Raw genomic sequence first — 19,304 nt, forward strand, 5'->3', positions numbered from 1 at the left:
TGGGGTGGTGTGTGACATCCTGGCTGCTGCAAGATGGTGACCCAGGGGGCCAGCCTTGTGGTACATCGGGTCAAACCAAGGCCTGTGACGCCGGCATTCCACACGAGTGCTGGTTTGAGTCCCGGCTGCTCTGCTTCCGATCCAGCTCCCTGCTAATGCACCTGGGTTAGCAGTGGAGGATGGCCCTAGTGCTTGGGCCCCTGCCACCCAAGTAGGAGACTTGGATGGAGTTTCAGGCTTTTGTTTCAGCCAGGCTCAACCCTGGCCATTGTACCCACTGGGGGAGTGAACCAGCGGATGAAAGATCTCTGTCTTTCCCTCTCTCTGTAATTCTGCTTTTCAAATAAAAAAAATAAATCTTAAAAAAAAAAAGATGATGCAGCTGGCAGGTGGTTTTGCTCAAGGCGGTGGTGCTGGGTGGTGGGGGTTGTGGCTCCTAACCCCCCTCCCTCTGCTATCACTGGTTGAGTCAGCATTAAACCACTTGGAGAGGCCTCTTCACCCTCCAGAATTCCAGTTGCACTGGGCATAGCTTGTGAGGCCCTGAAGACCACTCTAGATAGCTAGTTCCTGACCCCTTCAGTGGGGGAACACCAGGGTAGGAGGACCCAGCCGTGGCAGCGGCTTGCTGTGTGATCTCAGGCAAGTCACACCCCCTCTCTGGTCTCAGTTTTCCTGTTGAAGGTGTTGGAGGAGCTGCACCCTAAGGAAGGGTCCTATTTGCTGGCCTGTTTTGCAGACCCTTATTCTCCAGCTGTGTGGAGAGTATTTGTCTGTGTCACAGTCACTGGGAGAGCTGTTTGTCCATGCAGAGTCCCAGGCCCTGCCCCACACTGACTAGTCAGCATCTGGGATGGGAAGGATTGCAGCAGGTGGCGAAAACCTGCATTTTAATCAGCTCTGCAGGTGCTTCCCCCAGCTGGAAAGCCAGGGGGCCCAGGCCACCCCAGTTGAGCCGTCAGAGCTCACTCTGCTGTTTCGAATCTCCCTGCCCAGGCCTGCGAGCCAGCAGCCTGCAGGGGCCCTTGTTTGTTTGTGTCTGTGAGCCCAGAAGCAGATATTACCGAGGGCCTGACCCGGTGATCATATTTGCCAGTCACTTTAAGAGCTGGCGACAGTGACTGTCACTGATCTCATTAAAAGGAAAGGTGGTGTGGGAGCCCGCCTTCCCGGGCTGGCCGGAGCCTGCTCAGCCACAGAACCGACTATTGATTGCTGGGCCTTTATCGAAGGTTAATTGGATTTCAGGGTGTGTGTGTGTAAGACCCTGCCTGGGCTGAGACACAATTTAATTTGTGTGAAATTAACCAAGAGAAAGGTGACAGAGCCGGGAGTGCTGGGGCAGCAGGGACAGATGATTGGAGGCCAGGTGGGCTGGCTGTGATCCGGATAGATTTAGGGAGGGACCTTGGAGAAAGTGCCACCTGGCCATCCTGAGGTGTGGGAGCCCGCTGGGGCTAGAGGGCCAGGCCTCCACTGGGGGCACTGTGGGTGCTCTGCTCCAATCCCTTGTACCCCCCCACCCCACCTCCCAGAGCCTGTCTGTCCACCTCTGCAGAGGGCAAACTTCTGTCTTCATCAGGGTTGCCGGGGTGCCTCTGGGGGTTTAGCTGGTCCTTGTAGAGTCCTTCTGCTCATCCTTCTTTTCCAGGATCCCATCTTCAGAGGTGCTAGGGGCCCTCGGCTCCTGGGGCTCAGGAGGTAAACATGAAGTTCCCCCACTGCTGGCTTAGGGCTCCATATTTTTAGCCTGCTGAGTAATTTTTTCTTTTTTTTAAACTAATATTTGCATTTTTTAAATGATTTATTAATTTATTTGAAAGGCAGATTACAAAGAAAGAGAGAGATTTCCCAATTGGCCGCAATAGCTGAAGCTGAACTGGTCCAAAGCCAGGAGCCAGGAGCTTCTTCCAGATCTCCCATGCAGGTACAGGAGCCCAAGGACTTGGGCCATCTTCTACTGCTTTCCCAGGCCACAGCAGAGAGCTGGATTGGAAGTGGAGCAGCCGGGACTTGAACTGGCACCCATATGGGATGCTGGCATCTTAGGAAGCATTTTTTTTATGTTTATTTATTTATTTGAAAGGCGAGTTACAGACGCAGAGAGAGAGAGAGAGAGAATCTTCCATCTGCTGATTCAGTCCCCAAATGGCCGCAGTGGCCAGAGCTGGGCCTATCCGAAGGCAGGGGCATGGAGCTTCTTCCAGGTCTCCCAGGCGAGTGCAGGGGCCCAAGGACTTGGGCCATCTTCTGTTGCTTTCCCGGCCATAGCAGAGAGCTGGATCAGAAGTAGAGTAGCTGGGACTCAAACCAGCACACATATGGGATGCTTGTGCTGCAGGCTGTGGTTTTACCTGCTATGTCACAGCACCAGCCTCTGAGTCATTTTTCAGTAGCTGTGTACTCTTCCCCACCCCCACTCAGGCAAACAGAGTTTTGCTTCTCTCATATTGTCTGCCCTTGCAGACCCCTGTTTTCACAATGGGGTCTTTGCCTTCTTTTTCTCCTTTGGAGTTGTTTTAGTGGGTTTCAAGAGGGCCTGGAGGCCATGGTATAGGTTCAGCCTGCAGTGGGGAGCTAGAAGCCCTTGCTATGTTCTTATTTCTAGTTAAAATCCTTCCTTTGACCTTTTGGGGGCACTGCAGGTGTCTCAAGTTCACCCTCCAGGAAATGCTTATTGAGCACCTGCTATGTGGGTGCTTCATGGCCCGGTGCACAGAGGGTGGGGCCGGCTAGGGGGAGCACAGGATCTCAGAGGAAGGGCACCTGTCTGGTTCCGCCACTCACTGGCCACATGCCTTTGTTGGTGACTTAACTCTGAATTTGAGTTTGCTTCCCTGTGTGGTTGGGGTGGCAACAATACTTACCTCCTAGGGTCATTACTTGAACTTCGCAAGCCGTGATCTTCTATGAGAAAGGTAACTTATAATTCATGAGGTCACTCTTCACAGAGGCATGTCTTCCTCCACAGGATGTTAGAGAAGCTTCTTCGCCCTCCTTCTTGTCCTTGCCCTTCTGTTGTCCTGGGATGCATACATTTAGTGATAGTCGCTGATTCAGCATACGGTGACACCCCTTCCCACCCTGCAAGTCGGGTGCTGAGGTAGGCATCATGTAGTCAGTTGAACCGACACGTGGGACGCCCACATCCCATATGAGAGTGCCTGGTTCAAGTCCCGGCTGCTCCGCTTCCAACTCCGCTTCCTGCTAATACGCACCCTGGGAAACAGCAGGTGATGGCTCAAGTACTTGGATCCCTGATACCCACTTGGGAGGCCTGGATTCAGTTCCTGACTCCTGACTTTGGCCCAGCCCAGCCTCAACTTTTGTGGGTATTTGGGGAGTGAACCAGCAGGTGGAAGGTCTCTGTCCCTCTGTTGCTCTGACTTGCAAATAAACAAGTAGACATGAATTCCTGCCACAGTCTCTACCTTTCCCCTTGTTTCTGCGATCACCTGGTCGGGGTGAGCAGCACGGCTCCATCTTTGCCCAGCGTCACTTCCCACCTGCGAGCAGACTCTGTGAGCAGACGCTCAGCGGCCCCGGGGGCGTGGTGCAGACAGGAAGGCTCTCGTGGCTGGATCACTGGGAAGATCCAGTGATCTCGCCCACCCTCTGTCATGTCTCAGACCCGATCTTTAGAAGCCTGTGCAGATGAGAGGGGTCCAGGTCCCCAGGACGGGTTCTCGGGCTGTGGCTTTGGAGTCGGCACTTCCTGGATTCCGGTGCTGGCTGCACTGCCTTGGGGAAGCTGCTCAACCTTTGGAAGCCCCAGCCTCCTTGTGTAGACGGGATACCAGAGGTAACCCATGGGACTGTTTGATGATTGAAGCATAAAGCGCCCAGTGCAGTGCCAAGCCTGGAGCATGCGCTCAGTGCGTGCTGACCGACATGGGGATTCCAACCCTGGGTGGGGCCAGCAGTGCAGAAGTTACCAAAAGAGAGGGAGACATGTAGGGAGGAAACCCTTTCCCCGTGTTTCCTAGTGACCCAGTGAGCTAGGACGTGAAGCTGTTTCCTTGGATTGAGTTGTTGTCCTAGGCAGGAGGTGCCGGATATCAACAGCTTCCCCCCCCATCTCTAGGTCTGTGGGTGCTGTGGCCCCTGGGCCCCACTGCCTCTCCTCTGGTGTCTGGGGTGACTGTGATGAACATCTCTATCCCGAGACTCCAGGGAGCTAAGGCCCCGTGCCCTGGCTCCCAGGTGACGTTCTGGCTCCTGTCTCACCTGGGCAGCTATCAGCAGATGCCCAGAAGCCCCCACATCAGAGTAACTACACCCTTGCCCGCGATTACCGGGCATCTCGGCTTCCTTCCTGCCCACCTCTCCGGATCATTTGCTGAGGGACTTCACAGAGGCGTGTGCTTGTCCAAGGTTGCCCAGTGCCGTGGAGGAGTCTGGCCTCAGCGCCCGGCAGTAGCAAGTGCCCTGCGTGTTCTAGCTCCCAGCCGTGGCTCCTGGGCACACGGTGGGGCGGAAATGATGGTAAAACACTCCAGACAGAAGTCTGCTGTGCTCTCTGAAGTCTGCGGAGAGCCTGGGCAGCACAGGAGCGTGTGGGCGACGAACCTCCCTAGGCTCAATCCCGGCTTCTCACGTGCTCGTTAATATCTTGCAACGTCAACCTCCTGGGTTCTTTTTTTCCCCTAGAGATCTTGGCCTTGCTTCTAGAACACCATCCCCCGCCAGAAACACAAATAGACATTCCCTTAGGGGTGGGGATAAATTAATCCGTGCAATTATAGAATAATTAACGTACTTTCAGTCAATTCAAATTTTGAGAGAAAATCCAACAATAACTCCTGGATTCAAATATTATTTACTAAATTAAATCTTTACGCAGCCTTTTTGTAGATTCCTGGCTTTTTCCTCTTCCCCGCTGCGTGGGAAGAAAGGCATCCCATAATTACTGACATCCCTGCCGGGAGTGGCACCTTCTGTTTACACGGGGCAATGGCAAGCCTTCCCAAAGGCTGTTTTCTAAAGAGCACTGCACGGTTCTTTGCTGAGTGGCGTGGTCTCCGTGTGCCAGTAGTCCTGGGCTTCCCGGGGAGACTTCCCTGCAGAGGGAACACCAGGCGATGCTGGGAGCCCTGCCTCCAGGAAGAAGGTCCCCGAGGCTGGAGAGGCAAGATGGCTTTATGATGGGGCACCTGTTCTTCGGAGCCAGGCCGCCTGGGTTCCAATCCCAGCGTCACTCACTGCTGAGCAGGTGGACAAGCTACTTCCTCTTCCGGGCCTCGCTTTCCTCATCTGGTGCTGCAGAGGAAGGCTGGCAGTGCTGCACCGGGCCGTGTCAAGTGCTTGGAACTCTGCATGGCACGTGCCAGCTGTTACCGCTCTGAAATGCTCCCTGCCTTTTGCAAATGCCACAGCATTAGGGCAAGAGGCAGCGTTAGGGATGCAACTCTCTACTCTGTGGGGTTTTTAAATATTGATTTTATTTATTTGAAAGGCAAAGGGGCCGGCGCCGCGGCTCACTAGGCTAATCTTCCGCCTTGCAGCGCCGGCACACCGGGTTCTAGTCCGGGTCGGGGCGCCGGATTCTGTCCCGGTTACCCCTCTTCCAGGCCAGCTCTCTGCTGTGGCCAGGGAGTGCAGTGGAGGATGGCCCAAGTGCTTGGGCCCTGCACCCCATGGGAGACCAGGAGAAGTACCTGGCTCCTGGCTCCTGGCATCGGATCAGCGTGGTGCGCCGGCTGCAGCTCGCCGGCCGTGGCGGCCATTGGAGGGTGAACCAACGGCAAAAGGAAGACCTTTCTCTCTGTGTCTCTCTCTCACTGTCCACTCTGCCTGTCAAAAAAATAAATAAAATAAATAAATAAATAAAAAAGAAAGGCAAAGAGGGAGAAAGGGAGAGAGAGAGAGAGATCTCATGTCTGCTGATTTGCTACCCAAATGGCTGCAACAGCCAGGGCTGGGCCAGACCAAAGCCAGGAGCCAGGAACTCCATGTGGGTCTCCCGCATGGGTGGCAGAGGGGCCCAAGTAGTTGGGCCACTCTCTGCTGCCTTCCCAGGACACCAGCAGGGAACTGCGTTGGAAGTGGAGCAGCTGGGGCTCACACGGGCTCTCCATTGGGATGCCAGCATTGCAGGTGGCGGCTTCACCTGCTGTGCCACAGCACTGGCCCCTCAGTTATCTCTTCTTCAGCAGGACACGTGGCTACAGTTCTACCAGAGGAATGGGCTGAGGGTTCTGTGCCCAGCGATGGCCTCGGGTTTCTCCAGGAACCCTCAGTGCCTCTGTGGGCGACAGGCACGTCTCTGGGTAAATCCATTTGCAGAGGGATGGTGAGACGCTGAGAATTACCCCACACTTAGGAGTAAGGCCCAGAGAGTGTGCCGTGCCCTCTCAGGTCCTTGCTGCGTGCTGTTCAACCAGCCCTCGGAGGATTTTTGTAATACCTGGAGAAATGTCTTGTCCTTCTGTTTCACTTTGCTGTTGACAATTAATTGAGGGTTCACACTGAAGTCTTGCATCAACCTGAAGATTTTATCTGGCTGAGATGTAGGTAATTTCTGTCCAGCAAAAAAGATAACCCCCAAAGGTATGACTTTTTTTTCACTGCCTCATAGGACAATCATCAGTTTTGTATCTCTTATGGGGATCTTAGTGCCTTATTGTGTTGAAATGCCCTTACGTACCCACTTCCTCAAATTCCCTTTGAATCAGCTCACCATCTTTCTTGCCCTCTTGATAATGACTTACAACAATCTTTGACCTATGTCTGTTCTATATTTGTATGATTTTTTAAAAGGAAGTAGTTTTTTTTTTTTTTTTTTTTTTTTTTTTTTTTTTTTTTTTTTTTTACAGGCAGAGTTAGACAGTGAGAGAGAGAGAGAGACAGAGAGAAAGGTCTTCCTTTTTCCATTGCTTCACCCCTCAAGTGGCTGCTATAGCCAGCATGTTGCGGCTGGCGTGCTGTGCCGATCCGAAGCCAGGAGCCAGGTGCTTCCTCCTAATCTCCCATGCGGGTGCAGGGCCTAGGGATCTGGGCCATCCTCCACTGCACTCCAGGCCACAGCAGAGAGCTGGACTGGAAGAAGAGCAACCGGGACAGAATCCGGCACCCCAACTGGGACTAGAACCCAGGGTGCCAGCGTCGCAGGCAGAGTATTAGCCTAGTGAGCCGGGGTGCCGGCCAGGAAGTAGTTGTTTTTAAGATTTATTTTATTTATTTGAAAGGCAGAGTGACAGGGAGGGAAGGAGAGAGAGAAGAGAGAGAGAAACTCCCATTTATTGGTTCACGCCACAAATGGGCACAAATGGCCAGGGCAGGTCCAGGCCGAAACCAGGAGCCAAGAACTCCATCCAGTTCTCTGCTGTGGGTGAAAGGGACCCAAGTACTTGAGGCATCTTCTGCTGCTTTCCCAGGAGCATTAGTGTCACCAGAGAAAAAGCCGTGGAAGCCACAGGGTTCTTGTCTTCACACAAGAAAGAATTCAGGTATGAGACAGAGAGCGAAGTAATAAGGTTTTACTGGGGACAGGGCATCCGTCAGAATGGAAGGGATAGGAAGAGAGAGCCCAGTTGCTCCGACTGGGGGAGAGTGAGGTTACATGGTTGAATGGAGAGAATACACCCGAGGCTCAGCAGAAAGCAGTGTGCAGTCCTTGTTTACCCACCTCCCCCTCTCCTCCAGAACAAAGGATAGGGAGCCCTGGCACAAGGGTTTGTTGGGTGAAAATTAGATTTGCTGGCCCAGGGCAGAGTAGAGGGGCCTCCCTCAGGGCATCTGTGAAGGTTTTATTGCCCCATGTTATCAGGTCAGGTACCCATTTGGTCCTGAGGAGAGAAGAGTTCTCCTGGGAGCTTTCCTGGGAGAGGGGGGGCTGGGACCACCTGGGAGGTTATCCGGGCCTGGGCAGGACTTTGAAGTCCAAATGCTGGTTGCAGATGCTGCACTGCTGTAGATGTCAGTTTCCCTAGGCCCTTCTTAGGTATAGGCTGATTTCTAACTTCCTGCCTGATGTTAGCAGGGAGCTGGATCAGAAGTGGAGCAGCCGGGACTCAGAGTGGTGCTCAGATATGGGATGCCGGCATTGCAAGGGGCGCTTAACCCCATGCACTTGGACGCTGGCCCCTTGTATGATGTCTTTAGTTTATTGAAAATGACATTTGCACAGTGATAGTGTCCTACGTGATAGGGTTTGATCTTGAAGTCTGAGTTTATTCTGTGGGGAGGGGGAGCAGGTGGGGTGAGTCCCACTTAACTGCAAGAGACCCTGGTTGCAGACTGAGGAGGGAGGGGCCTGTCCTGCAGGCCACCCACAGCCAAGTTGCAGAACCAGTGTGGCTCTAGAGTGGAGCCTTCCCTGCCTGGCTCTGCCTTCCAGACCTGTCCCCCTGCCGCCACCTGCTTACAGTGAGGGGGGAGGACACCGGGTGGGGGCAGCTGGGCAGGGGTGGTGAGGGGGGAGGCTGCCTGGTGGCTCTGCCCGATTGGCAGCACCACCCCTGTGCCTCCACCAGCCCCTTCTCCCCACCATGATTTCCCCACGCCCCCAGGGGCCATCTTTCAATGCAGTAATAAGGGGCCCAGAGCGATTAGCAATATTTCAGAAAGCTCCAGGGAGACCATACATCTCCCGTGACAGGTCTGCCCAGACTAAATGAAATGTCATGTCTCTGCTTTTTGGCTGGAATTCCGTCAGCTCAGTCTGGCTGCCCAGCTTATCTTGGGCTGATCAGGAGCCCTGATTGGACCTCATATGCGTTCCTTGACAAATAAAAATGAATGATTACTTAATAAATGCAATTGCTTTGGCAGATACAGCTTTTCAAAGCATGTCTCCATGGAACTCTAAAAAAGCTAACAAAGAGATTTCTTGGTAGCCCAAGGGTGGGGACCTGCTGGCTTGCCTAGGGCCAGCTCTGGCTGGGGCTCTCCTCTCCCAAGGAACAGAAAAAAGGAGGCCATGGGATGCTGGGCATCAGAGCCTGGTTAAGTCCTGCTGCTAAAGTGGACAGACCCAGGACACTGACAGTAGTTGGAGCGCTGATGTGGTAGTGAAGTGTCACGTCTGAATGTCTTCATCTCTCAGAAGCATGTGGTGTGGGGCTGGCGCTGTGGCATAGCAGGCAAAGCCACCGCCTGCAGTGCCAGCATTCCGTATGTGCACCAGTTCGAGTCCTGGCTGCTCCACTTCTGATCCAGCTCTCTGCTATTGCCTGAGGAAAGCAGTAGAGGATGGCCCAAGTCCTTGGGCCCCTGCACCTGTGTGGGAGACTCGGAAGAAGCTCCTGGCTCCTGGCTTTGGATCAGCCTAGTTCCTGCCATTGCGACCATTTGGGGAGTGAACTAGCAGATGGAAGACTTTTCTCTGTCTCTCCCTCATTCTGTAACTCTACCTCTCAAATAAATAATAAATTAAAAAATCTTAAAAATGAAAAAAGCATATGGTGAAACCCAGTGGGCCGTCCTCCTGGGAGCGTTAGGAGGAATCTGTAGCCCCAAGGCCACCAGCACTGGGCTAGCCTTACTCACCTCCCCAGCAGGCCTTGAGCGACTTGTCTGAGGTCGCCCAGCTCAGCTGAGAAGCACAGAGGCAAGCATGAGAGCAATACTTAACCTGCTTTAGATCGGGGCTTTATGGCTGTCTCTCTTTTCTGGAAAATATTTTAATTTATTTAAAGGCAAAGAGACGGAGACATGTCTTCCATCTACTGGTTCACTCGCCAAATGTCTGTGATAGCTGGAGCTGGGCCAGGCTGAGGCCAGCAGCTAGGAACTCAATCCAGGTCTCTCCTATGGGTGGCAGGGATCCAAATACTTGAGCCTTTACCTGCTTCCCCCTAGGGTGGAGCCGGAATCAGAGACAGAGCTGGGACTCCAATCCAGGCACTCCACTAAGGGCTATGGTGTCCCAGGTGGCATTTTAACTACCAGGTCGAATACCCACCCCTCTCTCTTTCTAGTCACAGGAAGCCTGAACCTCAGTGAGTCTCGGTTCCTCATCTGTACAATGTGGTCATAACTGTACCTAGTGTTAGGGTTGCTTTCCCAGGTACTTGGGCCATCTTCCGCTGCTTTCCCAGGTACCTCAATAGGGAGCCGGATTGGAAGTGGAGCAGCCGGGACTCGAACCAGCACCTATATGGGATGCCGGCACTGTGGGCCGAGGCTTTAATCCACTGTGTCACAGCACTGCCCCCCACTATTATTCCTAAAGTAGGATTATTCTTGCTGATTTACTTCGGGGCCAGTTATAACTGACTGAGAGTCAGAGGAGCTTCATGGCGTTGGGATAAGAATCAGAGGCAAGAATCATGGCTTCTCAGAACAGAGAAATGAGGGTCCTCTCTCGTGAAGGCAGTCTTCTGTTCACATACTTGGCACTGTTACAAGCAAGTGAGTGCATAATAGTCAGTCTGTGGTACGTAAAGTACACGTCAGTAAAACTTTAGCCAAGCAGAGCCGGTCCCTGCTGTTTTGGGTGTTTGTGACTGTGGGCTAGGTGGTCTTTCATCAGATACTCACACACATAGTTGCTAGTGCCACAAGAGAGAGGCACAGCGTCTTCTGGGAAGGACTGGTAGCAGAGCCTCACCCAGCCTGGGAGGGTGGGGAAGGCTCCTGTAGGGAGGGGATGCTGACCTGGGACAGGAAGGAAGAGAGGATCTGAGCCAGGTGAAGGGAGGGCAGGAGGAATGCTCTTGGTAGAATAGCATGTGCAAAGGCCCTGAGGTGAGAAAGCATAGGCGTCGTCGAAGAGAAAGAGTGAATATGACTGGAGTGTGAGCATGGTGCGAGATGACACCGAGGAGGGCGGCAGGGCTGGGTCATGCAAGGCTTCCCCACTGAGTCTTTATCCTAAGACCCAAATCCTGTGTTCCCTACCCTGCAGGTCCCAGCCCCTCTCCTCTGGCTGGAATACGTGCGTTAATGACCGTGGGGTCCAGCCGAGGCTGGGAGGAACACCAAGGGCAGCAGGCGTCTGGGGCTTCAGCCTTCTGGGTGGAGTGCGGCTTTGTCCACTGACACCCCATCCCCGGGCCCCAGGCTGGTCCCATTCAGCAGCTGTTCCCTGGCTGGGAAGAGGCTTTTAGCTTTAATAAAAAAGGGAGCGGAGATAAGAAGACTGCCTCGGCGGGGAGAGCAGCAGTGACAGGATGATTTAAATGGCCTCTCCAGTGTCATTTCTTCTGTGCAGACATCATAAATCAGATTAGCGTGGGGCCCTGGCAGGAGGGGAGGAGGGAGAGGGGAGCAAGGCCTGGACTCTGGGTCCGGCTGGGCCTGGAGCTGGTGGGGCAGCCCCAGCAGACCATGGTGGGGTCACCTGTTCCTGCTCCCAGGAGGCGGCATGGGCGGAGCGGCTCCCCCAACCCAGCTTTCAGTCCATTCTCAGCTCTCCAGCGGAAACGAGCAGGGACCGAAAAGACAGCAGGGATGAGAGAGACGGGGGCAGATGGAGGGGTGGTGTGGAGTGGAGATGGAGTTTCAGCCACACCGTTCTCCTACTTTATCATGCTTTAAAAAAAGACTTCATGGGGGCTGACGTTGGGCTGTGGGCAGCAGGTTAAGCTGCTGGGGTGCTGGTGTCCCTTGTCAGAGTCCCAGCCGCTCTGCTTCCAATCCAGCTCCCTGCTGATGCACCTGGGAGAGCAGCAGAGGATGGCTCAGTGCTTGGGTCCCTGCCACCCACATAGGAGACTTGAATGGATGGCTCCTGGCTTTGGTTTGGCCCAGTCCTGGCCGTTGTGGCCATCTGGGGAGGGATCCAATAGATGAAGATTCATTCCCCACCCCCTTTAACTGCCTTTTAAATAAACAAATGAATATTTCGATAGCTGGTACCACCTGCAGCATTTCTTGGCTGCTGTGGCTCTAACACATGGCTGAGGTTGGAAAGGATGGGTTGAGAGCAGTTTCCACCTTGAGTTCAAGAACACATCTCAGGACTGGCACTGTGGCGCAGCAGGTTAAGCCACTGTCTGCAGTGCTGGCATCCCATGTGGGTGCTGTTTAGAGTCCCGGCTGCTCCACTTTCCATCCAGCTTGCTGCTAATTAGCCTGGGAGAGCACCAGAAGGTGGCCCAAGTCCTTGGGTCCCTGCACCTGCATGAGAGACCCAGAAGAAGCTCCTGGCTCCTGGCTTTGGCCTGGCCCAGCCCTGGCTGTGGCAGCCATTTAGGGAGTTATCCAGCAATGGAAAATTCTCTCTCTCTCTCCCTCTCTCTCTCTCTGCCTTTCAGATAAATGAGTAAATCTTAAACACACACACACACACACACACACCTCTGAAACCAGCACTGCCTGCCCCAGCTCAGGTGCACCTGGCTGACTCCTGTTGGAAGTGACCAGTTCAAGGGACCAAAGTAGGAATTCCTGAGGCAGATGCGGGTGGATCTCTTTCAGATCTCACGCCACCTGGGCAAGATGTACAGTGAGATGATCTTTGTCAACGGCTTTGTACACTGCGACCCCCATCCCGGCAATGTGCTGGTGCGGAAGCGTCCGGACACGGGGAGGCCGGAGATTGTCCTGCTGGACCATGGACTCTACCAGGTAAGGGAGCCTTTCACCCTGGGCCCCAGGTCTGGTCCTTCTCGAGGTCAGAGTGCACTGAAGTCCCCATGGTTGCAGAAATGGGAGGTGGAGAGCTGAGGCCGCAGGAGGGGGCCCTGCCTTCATGCTAAGAGCTGTCATTTTGTGCAGGCTCCTGTCATAGCTCTGAGTTTCGCTTTCCTCCTTGACATGTGGTGACATGTGGGATGTGCTTGTATAGGTGATTCCACCCTCCCAGGGGACCCCGGGCCTGGCCAGACACTGGCAGGTGGACTTCCCTTTGCATGTGTACCCCAGGGAAGATGTGCTGTATGGTAGGGCAGGGAGCTGCCTCGGGCTGGATGGTCCAGCTCTGTCCTATGGAACGCAGGGTGTACAGCTGGGTTGATGAGCTATGAATTCCTGCCTAGAAGTTGGGAGGTTCTCTCCGGTGTGGCCCCTGGGGAGGTTTCCTCATTGCTCTCCTGCTCCTCCCCTCGGGGCCCTGCTCCCAACATCCCCAGATTGGACCTCCTCGGGAAAGCCCAAGGAAGCGGGAAGCATCATGTGAAGGGAGGCTAGCTGTTGTCACCAGAGTCCCCAGACGAAGGATGGTCCAGGTGTGACAGAAGTTTGGCTGCTTGCCACGTGCCAGGCCGGGGTGCATGGCGGAGTCCGAGGGGTTCTGCTCTCCAGGGCTCCCTGGAGGTGGTGGTACTCTCTTGGGTGAGGGCTCGCAGGAGAAGCACGGGGGAGCTCTTGTGGTCCAGACGTGGGAGTGGAGCCTCTGCCACATTCCCGCAGTGGGAGCCCAGGCTCGGCCCCTCCTGCCTTTGAGGGAGCCTGGGAAAGTGACCCATAGCTGGAGAAGAGGAGACTGTAGATTGTGGTGGTTGCCTGTGCTGCTCAGGATCAAGGCCTGCCAAATACGGGTTGAGCTCCCTGGTCCAAAGGCCCGAAACCGGAAGTGCTCCCAAGTCTGAAACAGCACTGAGATGATGTCACTTGTGGGAAATCCCACACCCGTGACACTTTGCTCCATGCACTAAATTATGTAAATTATTGTATAAAGTGACCTTCAATCTCTGTGTATAAGGTGTAAGTGAGACAGAGATGAGCTTCATATTTAGACTTCTGGTCCCTTCCTAAGAGATCTCAGTATGTACGTGCAAATGGCACATTTGCAAATAGTCCACAATCCAAAATTCAATACACCTGGGGGTATTCAACTTGTAATAGCCTCGACCTTGGGCCTTCAGGGGTGGCTGGACTTTGGGGAAGAATCAGGCATGGGGGGAGGGACATGTCTCATCCACGTCAGCCGGGGACCCAATTAGGCCTTTGCTGGGGAGTGGAGGCTCAGGCCCCAGCGTTGCTGCCCGTGCCGCAGGTGCTCACGGATGAGTTCCGCCTGGATTACTGCCGCCTCTGGCAGTCGCTGATCTGGACGGACATGAAGAGGGTGAAGACGTACAGCGAGCGCCTGGGCGCCGGGGACCTCTACCCCTTGTTTGCCTGCATGCTGACGGCCCGATCTTGGGACTCGGTCAACAGGGGCATCAGCCGAGCTCCGGTCACCACCACAGAGGTAGGTGCCCTCCCCACCCTTTCCCCAGCCCTCCTTGTCCAAAATACAAGGGGCAGAGCCAGGGATGGCCTTGTGGGCCCTTCCAGCCCTGGAGCTGAGGTGCTAGGTTGGCGGGCTGCTTGGTGCGGAGCAGAACTAGAGCAAGACTGGACGAGAAGGAGGGAAGCAAGAAGGAACGGTGTCCCTTGTCCCTGGATGGAAGGAGGGAGGGGGTGGTATCCCACTGTGTCCCCTTCACGTCTGCCGTGGAAATGAGGTCACTTTATCTGCAATAACTCGAGTCCTGTGGTGTTGCCTGTAACCCGTGCACACAGACGTCAGCTCCTCAGCATTCTCCCCCATGGCTCTTCTGTCTCCTGCCCAGCACCACGCAGCATGTGGCGCTCTCGGTCCCCGTCCCAGGGAGAGCCTTTGCTTGCCTAGGCCTTGCTGAAGCAGAGTGGCTCATTCCGCCATCCTGCGTGCTTTTAGGACAAGCAGTCTTTTATCTGTAGCTTGTCTCTCCATTGGGCCTAGACAGGGGTCTGATGGAGCCTGGCTGGGAGACAGGTCTTAGGAACACCTGCTGCTCATACGCCTCCCTCCCTCTCCTCCCATGAGTGACGCTTGTGGGATGAGCTCATTGACCTGTGGATCGGGGTGGGTTCCCTTCCAAGAGGCTGCTCTGTCCCTAATGGGGTGACTTCTGTCTTTCCCCGAGGTTGGTTTGCCAGAGCCATGCAGATGTGCATGGTGGACAACTGTAGGGAACAGGGTCCTGCTGCTGCAGTCAGAAAGCCCTGGGCCCCAGCACCACCTCCTCCTGGTGGCATGACCTTGAGCTGTTCTCACCAACCCTTGGAGTGTCAAGATCATGTGCCTGTAGGCTGCTTTGCAGCAGGGGCTTTAGGAACCGGTGGATCCACAACCTCAGATGGTATTGCCAAAGAGCCCATCTCTTAGTTCCCCTTGCCTCTAAGTTGCCATGGTTCTCCAGTGACCTTGGTGGCAAAGATGCACCTGCTGCTCCAGGTGCCCACGACTTTAAACTCATTGTCTCCAAAGAAGAGAGGCAGTCTCTCTGCATGAATAAAGTAGGGGTGCTGAGGATGATTTCTGTTCTATTGATAACGCCTGTGAGGGATTAAACCACAATTCCTGCAGTTCATTCATCCCACAAGCCTTTGTTGTCGCTGGTCCCTGGGCATGGCACTTAGGACTCCAGGATGAGCAGACAGACAGGCCTTTTGTGTAACTTACATTTCAGTTGATGGAGACAGAGAGTGAGCAAGTGGACAAGCAGGTGAACGGAGTAATTGCAGGTTATAGGCACCGTGGAGCAAGCAAGCAGGGTGCCGTGGATGAGGGGGCAGGGGTGGAGCGTGCTGAGGAGTTGACATGTAAGCTGAAGCCTGGAGGACAAGAAAGGCACCAGCCACAGAAAGCTCTTGAAGGATGCACTATGGCACACTGAGGCCCAGGGGAAGGGGAGGCTTGGCTGTGGCCCAGAGTGTGGTGGAGAGGTTGGAGGAGTAGGAAGAATTTGGAGCGGTGGGCTGGGAAGCATCACACAGGACCTCAGAAGCCCTGGAAGTGAGTTCAGATTCATTCCCAGTACAAGGCTAGGACTTCAGCAGGCCTTAGGCAGGAGAGGGAGACAGACCTGTCTGGGGTGGAGATGAGCAGCGGGGCCAGGGGTTAGGAGGCTGGGCCATGACTGCAGGCCGGGAGATGCTAGGGGCACAGACTGTGCTGCTGGCAATGAGAGGGAGGGAAGCAGGTGGGGCCAGGCATATGGAGAGGTGAGGCTGAAAGGCTCTCTGGAGGAGTGCATGTGGGGAGGCTGGGTGCATCACAGCCTTGTGGGGTGAGGACGACTTGGGAATGGTAGGGACATATTGGTGTGGGGATGGTCACCAGTTCTCTTTGGCAGTTAGAGACGTCCTGGGCAGTTCAGAGTGGAGCAGGAGGCAGTGGGTTAAGCTGCTACTTGGAAGAGCTACATCCCATATTGGAGTGCTTGGGATTGGATTGAGCTCCACCTCTGCTTCCAGTCCAGTTTCCTGCTAATGTGCACTTTCAGGAGGGAGCAGATGATGACTCAAGTACCTGTGTCCCTGCCATCCACATGGGAGACCCAGGTGCAGTTCCTGGCTCCAGGCTTCAGCTATGACCAACCCTGGCTCTAGTGGGTATTTGGGAAGTGAACTAGCACATAGACAATCTCTGTTTCTTTGCCTTTCAAATAAATAAAAATGGGTAAATTAATTTAAAATAAAAGATCAGGACTCAAAGTCAAGGTCCAGGCCTGATACAGATTCAGGAGTTTTTAGTATACAGATTGTATTTAAAGCCACAAGGATGGACAAGGTCATATGACACACAGTAGGTACTCAGATACTCAGCTGTTTTGTTAACCAAGGTGCCATTTTATTTTTATACTCATTAATTCATAAAGAATTGGTTCTTTCTAAAATTTTCATTTTATTTGAAAAGCAGAGAGAGAGCGAAAGAGCAAGAGTGAGTGAGCTAGAGAATCTCTCAAGATCTTCTATCTGCTGCTTCACAATCCAGATGTCTGCAACAAGTTAGGACAGGCCAAAGCCAGGAGCCTAGAACCCAGTTCAGGTCCCCCCTGTGGGTGGCAGGGACCCACATACCTGAACCATCACCTGCTGCCTCCCGGGATGCTCATTTGCAGGAAGCTCAGATCAGAAATGGAGCTGGGGCTTGATCCAGGCACTCTGATACGGGATGTGGGCATCCCAGGTGGCGTCTTCTGTGCTAGACACCTGCTCTTAGAGTGAATCAGTTCTTACTTGCTCATTCTTAAGCATTTTTTTTAAAGATTTCATTTATTTATTTGAGAGGTAGAGTTACAGATAGTGAGAGGGAGAGACAGAGAGAAAGGTCTTCCATCCACTGGTTCACTCCCCAAATGGCCGCAACGGCTGGAGCTGTGCCGATCCGAAGCCAGGAGCCAGGAGCCAGGAGCTTCTTCCCAGTCTCCCATGTGGGTATAGGGGCCCACAGACTTGGACCATTTTCTGCTGCTTTCCCAGGCCAAGCAGAGAGCTGGATTGGAAGAGGAGCAGCCGGGACTCGAACTGGCACCCACATGGGATGCTGGTGCCACAGGCGGAGGATTAACCCACTGTGCCACGGCGCTGGCCCCAGTGCCAGTCTTTTGAAGATGCCTTCTCTCATCCAGGAAGCTTTTCATCATCTCTGCCAACAGTCATCCCTAATACCTGTGTCATTCAAGGCCCAATGTGGCCTTGTCATGCACAGAGCAGTTACTTGCTTGGACATCCTAACTCTCCATGCTGAGTGCCTGGAGCTCAGGGACCCTGTCCTGCACTCTCTTCCCGAGGCTCCAGCAGAGCCTCTCCAGGCCACCCAGTCCCTGAACTCTGTTTTTCTTTTTTCAGATTTATTTATTTGAAAGCTAGAGTGATGGAGAGAGAGAGGGAGGTATCTTCCATTGGCTTGTTTAAGCTCCAGTTGCCTGCAGCAGCTGGGGCTGGGCCAGGCCAAAGCCAAGAGCCAATAACTGCATCTGGGTCTGCCACGCGGGTGGCAGAGGCCCGAGTACTTGGGCCATCATCTGCTGCCTTCCTGGGTGCGTTAACAGAAAACTGGATCAGAAGCAGAGCAGGGGCTGGCGCTGTGGCAGAGAAGGTTAACCCTCTGCTTGCAGTACCAGCATCCCATATGGGTGTGCCAGCTCAAGTCCCGGTGCTCCACTTCTGATCCACTTCCCTGCTAATATACCCGGGAAAGCAGTGGAAGATAATCCAAGTGCGTGGGCCCTTGTACCCATGTGGGAGACCTGGAAGAAGCTCCTGGCTCCTCGCTTTGGCCTGACCCAGCCCCAGCCATAGTGGCCATTTGGGGAGAAGCAGCAGATGGAAGATCTCTCTCTCTCTCTCTCTCTCCCTCTCCCTCTCCCTCTCCCTCTCCCTCTCCCTCTCCCTCTCCCTCTCCCTCTGCTTCTCTCTGTCTCATCTCTGCCTTTCAAATAAATAAATAAAATCTTTTAAAATGAAAAACAGGGCAACCAGGATACAAACAAACACTCAGATATGGGACGCCAACATTGCCAGCAGCAGCTTTACCTGTGCATCACAATGCCTGCCCATACAGGTTCTGTCTCTCTGAGCCCTGCTCCTGTTGTCTCAGGATACAGGTGTGATTGGCAGCAGCTTAACCCACTGTGCCGCAATGCTGGCCCCTTATTTTATTGTAAGATTTATTTATTTGCAAGGCAAAATGACAAAGAGATAACAGACAAGGAGAGAGAGAGAGAACTTCTGTCTGCTGGTTCGCTCCCTGACAGCCTGTGTGAGGCCAAGCCGTAGCCAGGAGCCTGGAACTCCATCTGGGTCTCCCATGTGGTTGGCAGGGCCCCAAGCTCTTTGTCCACCTTCCACTGCCTTCCCAGGCACATTAGCGGGGAGCTAGCTGGATCAGAACCAGTGTTCTGCTGTGGGATGCCAGCATGGCAAGCAGTAACCTAATCCTCTGTGCCATAACACCACAGTGCTGGCCCCTGCTGGCCCTGCCTGCGTTTAACTCCTGACCCAGCACGTAGTAGCCATGGACGTTGGGCAGGTTACTTAACTTTACAGTGCTTCAGTGTCCTCACCTTAAATGAGAGTAAAATACTCTGTGAGGGCAAAATTAATTAACAATGTGAGCATTTCAACGTGTCTGGCTTATTTAGTATTTAGCTTATGCTCCAGTATATGTGGATCATCATCCTCTTCATCGTTTTTCTGGAGACTGAAAAGGGGTCATTCACAACAAAACAGAGAGAAGTTCTCCAAAAAAAAAAAAAAAAAATTGGTGTGGGAATAGCAGGACACTGCGATGGCAGCGGCCACGGCAGGGTCAGCTACGGTGTTTTCACAGAGGACGAGGTAAGGGTACAGCTTTAGAGGCAAAGGGGAGACCGGCGTTGCGGCTCAGTGGGTTAGGCTGCCACCTGGGGTGCTAGCAGCCCATTCAGAGAGCTGGTTTGAGTCCCGGCCACTCTGCTTCCAGTCCCTTATAATGTACCTGGGAAAGCAGTGCAAGATGACCCAAGTGCTTGGACCCTGCCACCCATGTAGAAGACCCAGATGGAGTTCCTGGCTCCTGGCTTTGGCCTGGCCCAGCCCCTGCGTTTTAGGCTGTTTGGGGAGTGAACCAGTGGATGGAAGGGCCTCTCTCTGTGTCTGCCACTCTGCTTTTCAAATAAGTA

At 53.8% G+C, this 19,304-nt stretch overlaps 1 protein-coding gene across 2 annotated transcripts in view; it reads left to right on the plus strand.

The window, feature by feature from the left end:
• ADCK1 (aarF domain containing kinase 1) overlaps positions 1–19,304 on the plus strand; it is a 132,309-nt gene that overhangs the window by 109,903 nt on the left and 3,102 nt on the right. For both annotated transcript variants that reach the window (XM_051825982.2, XM_051825984.2), the window contains 2 exons: positions 12,364–12,513; positions 13,883–14,080. In XM_051825982.2, coding sequence (XP_051681942.2) covers positions 12,364–12,513; positions 13,883–14,080 — 348 coding nt within the window. The remainder of the gene's footprint in view (positions 1–12,363; positions 12,514–13,882; positions 14,081–19,304) is intronic.

Source organism: Oryctolagus cuniculus, chromosome 20, assembly GCF_964237555.1.
Source record: "Oryctolagus cuniculus chromosome 20, mOryCun1.1, whole genome shotgun sequence".
Taxonomy (NCBI): Eukaryota; Metazoa; Chordata; class Mammalia; order Lagomorpha; family Leporidae; genus Oryctolagus; species Oryctolagus cuniculus.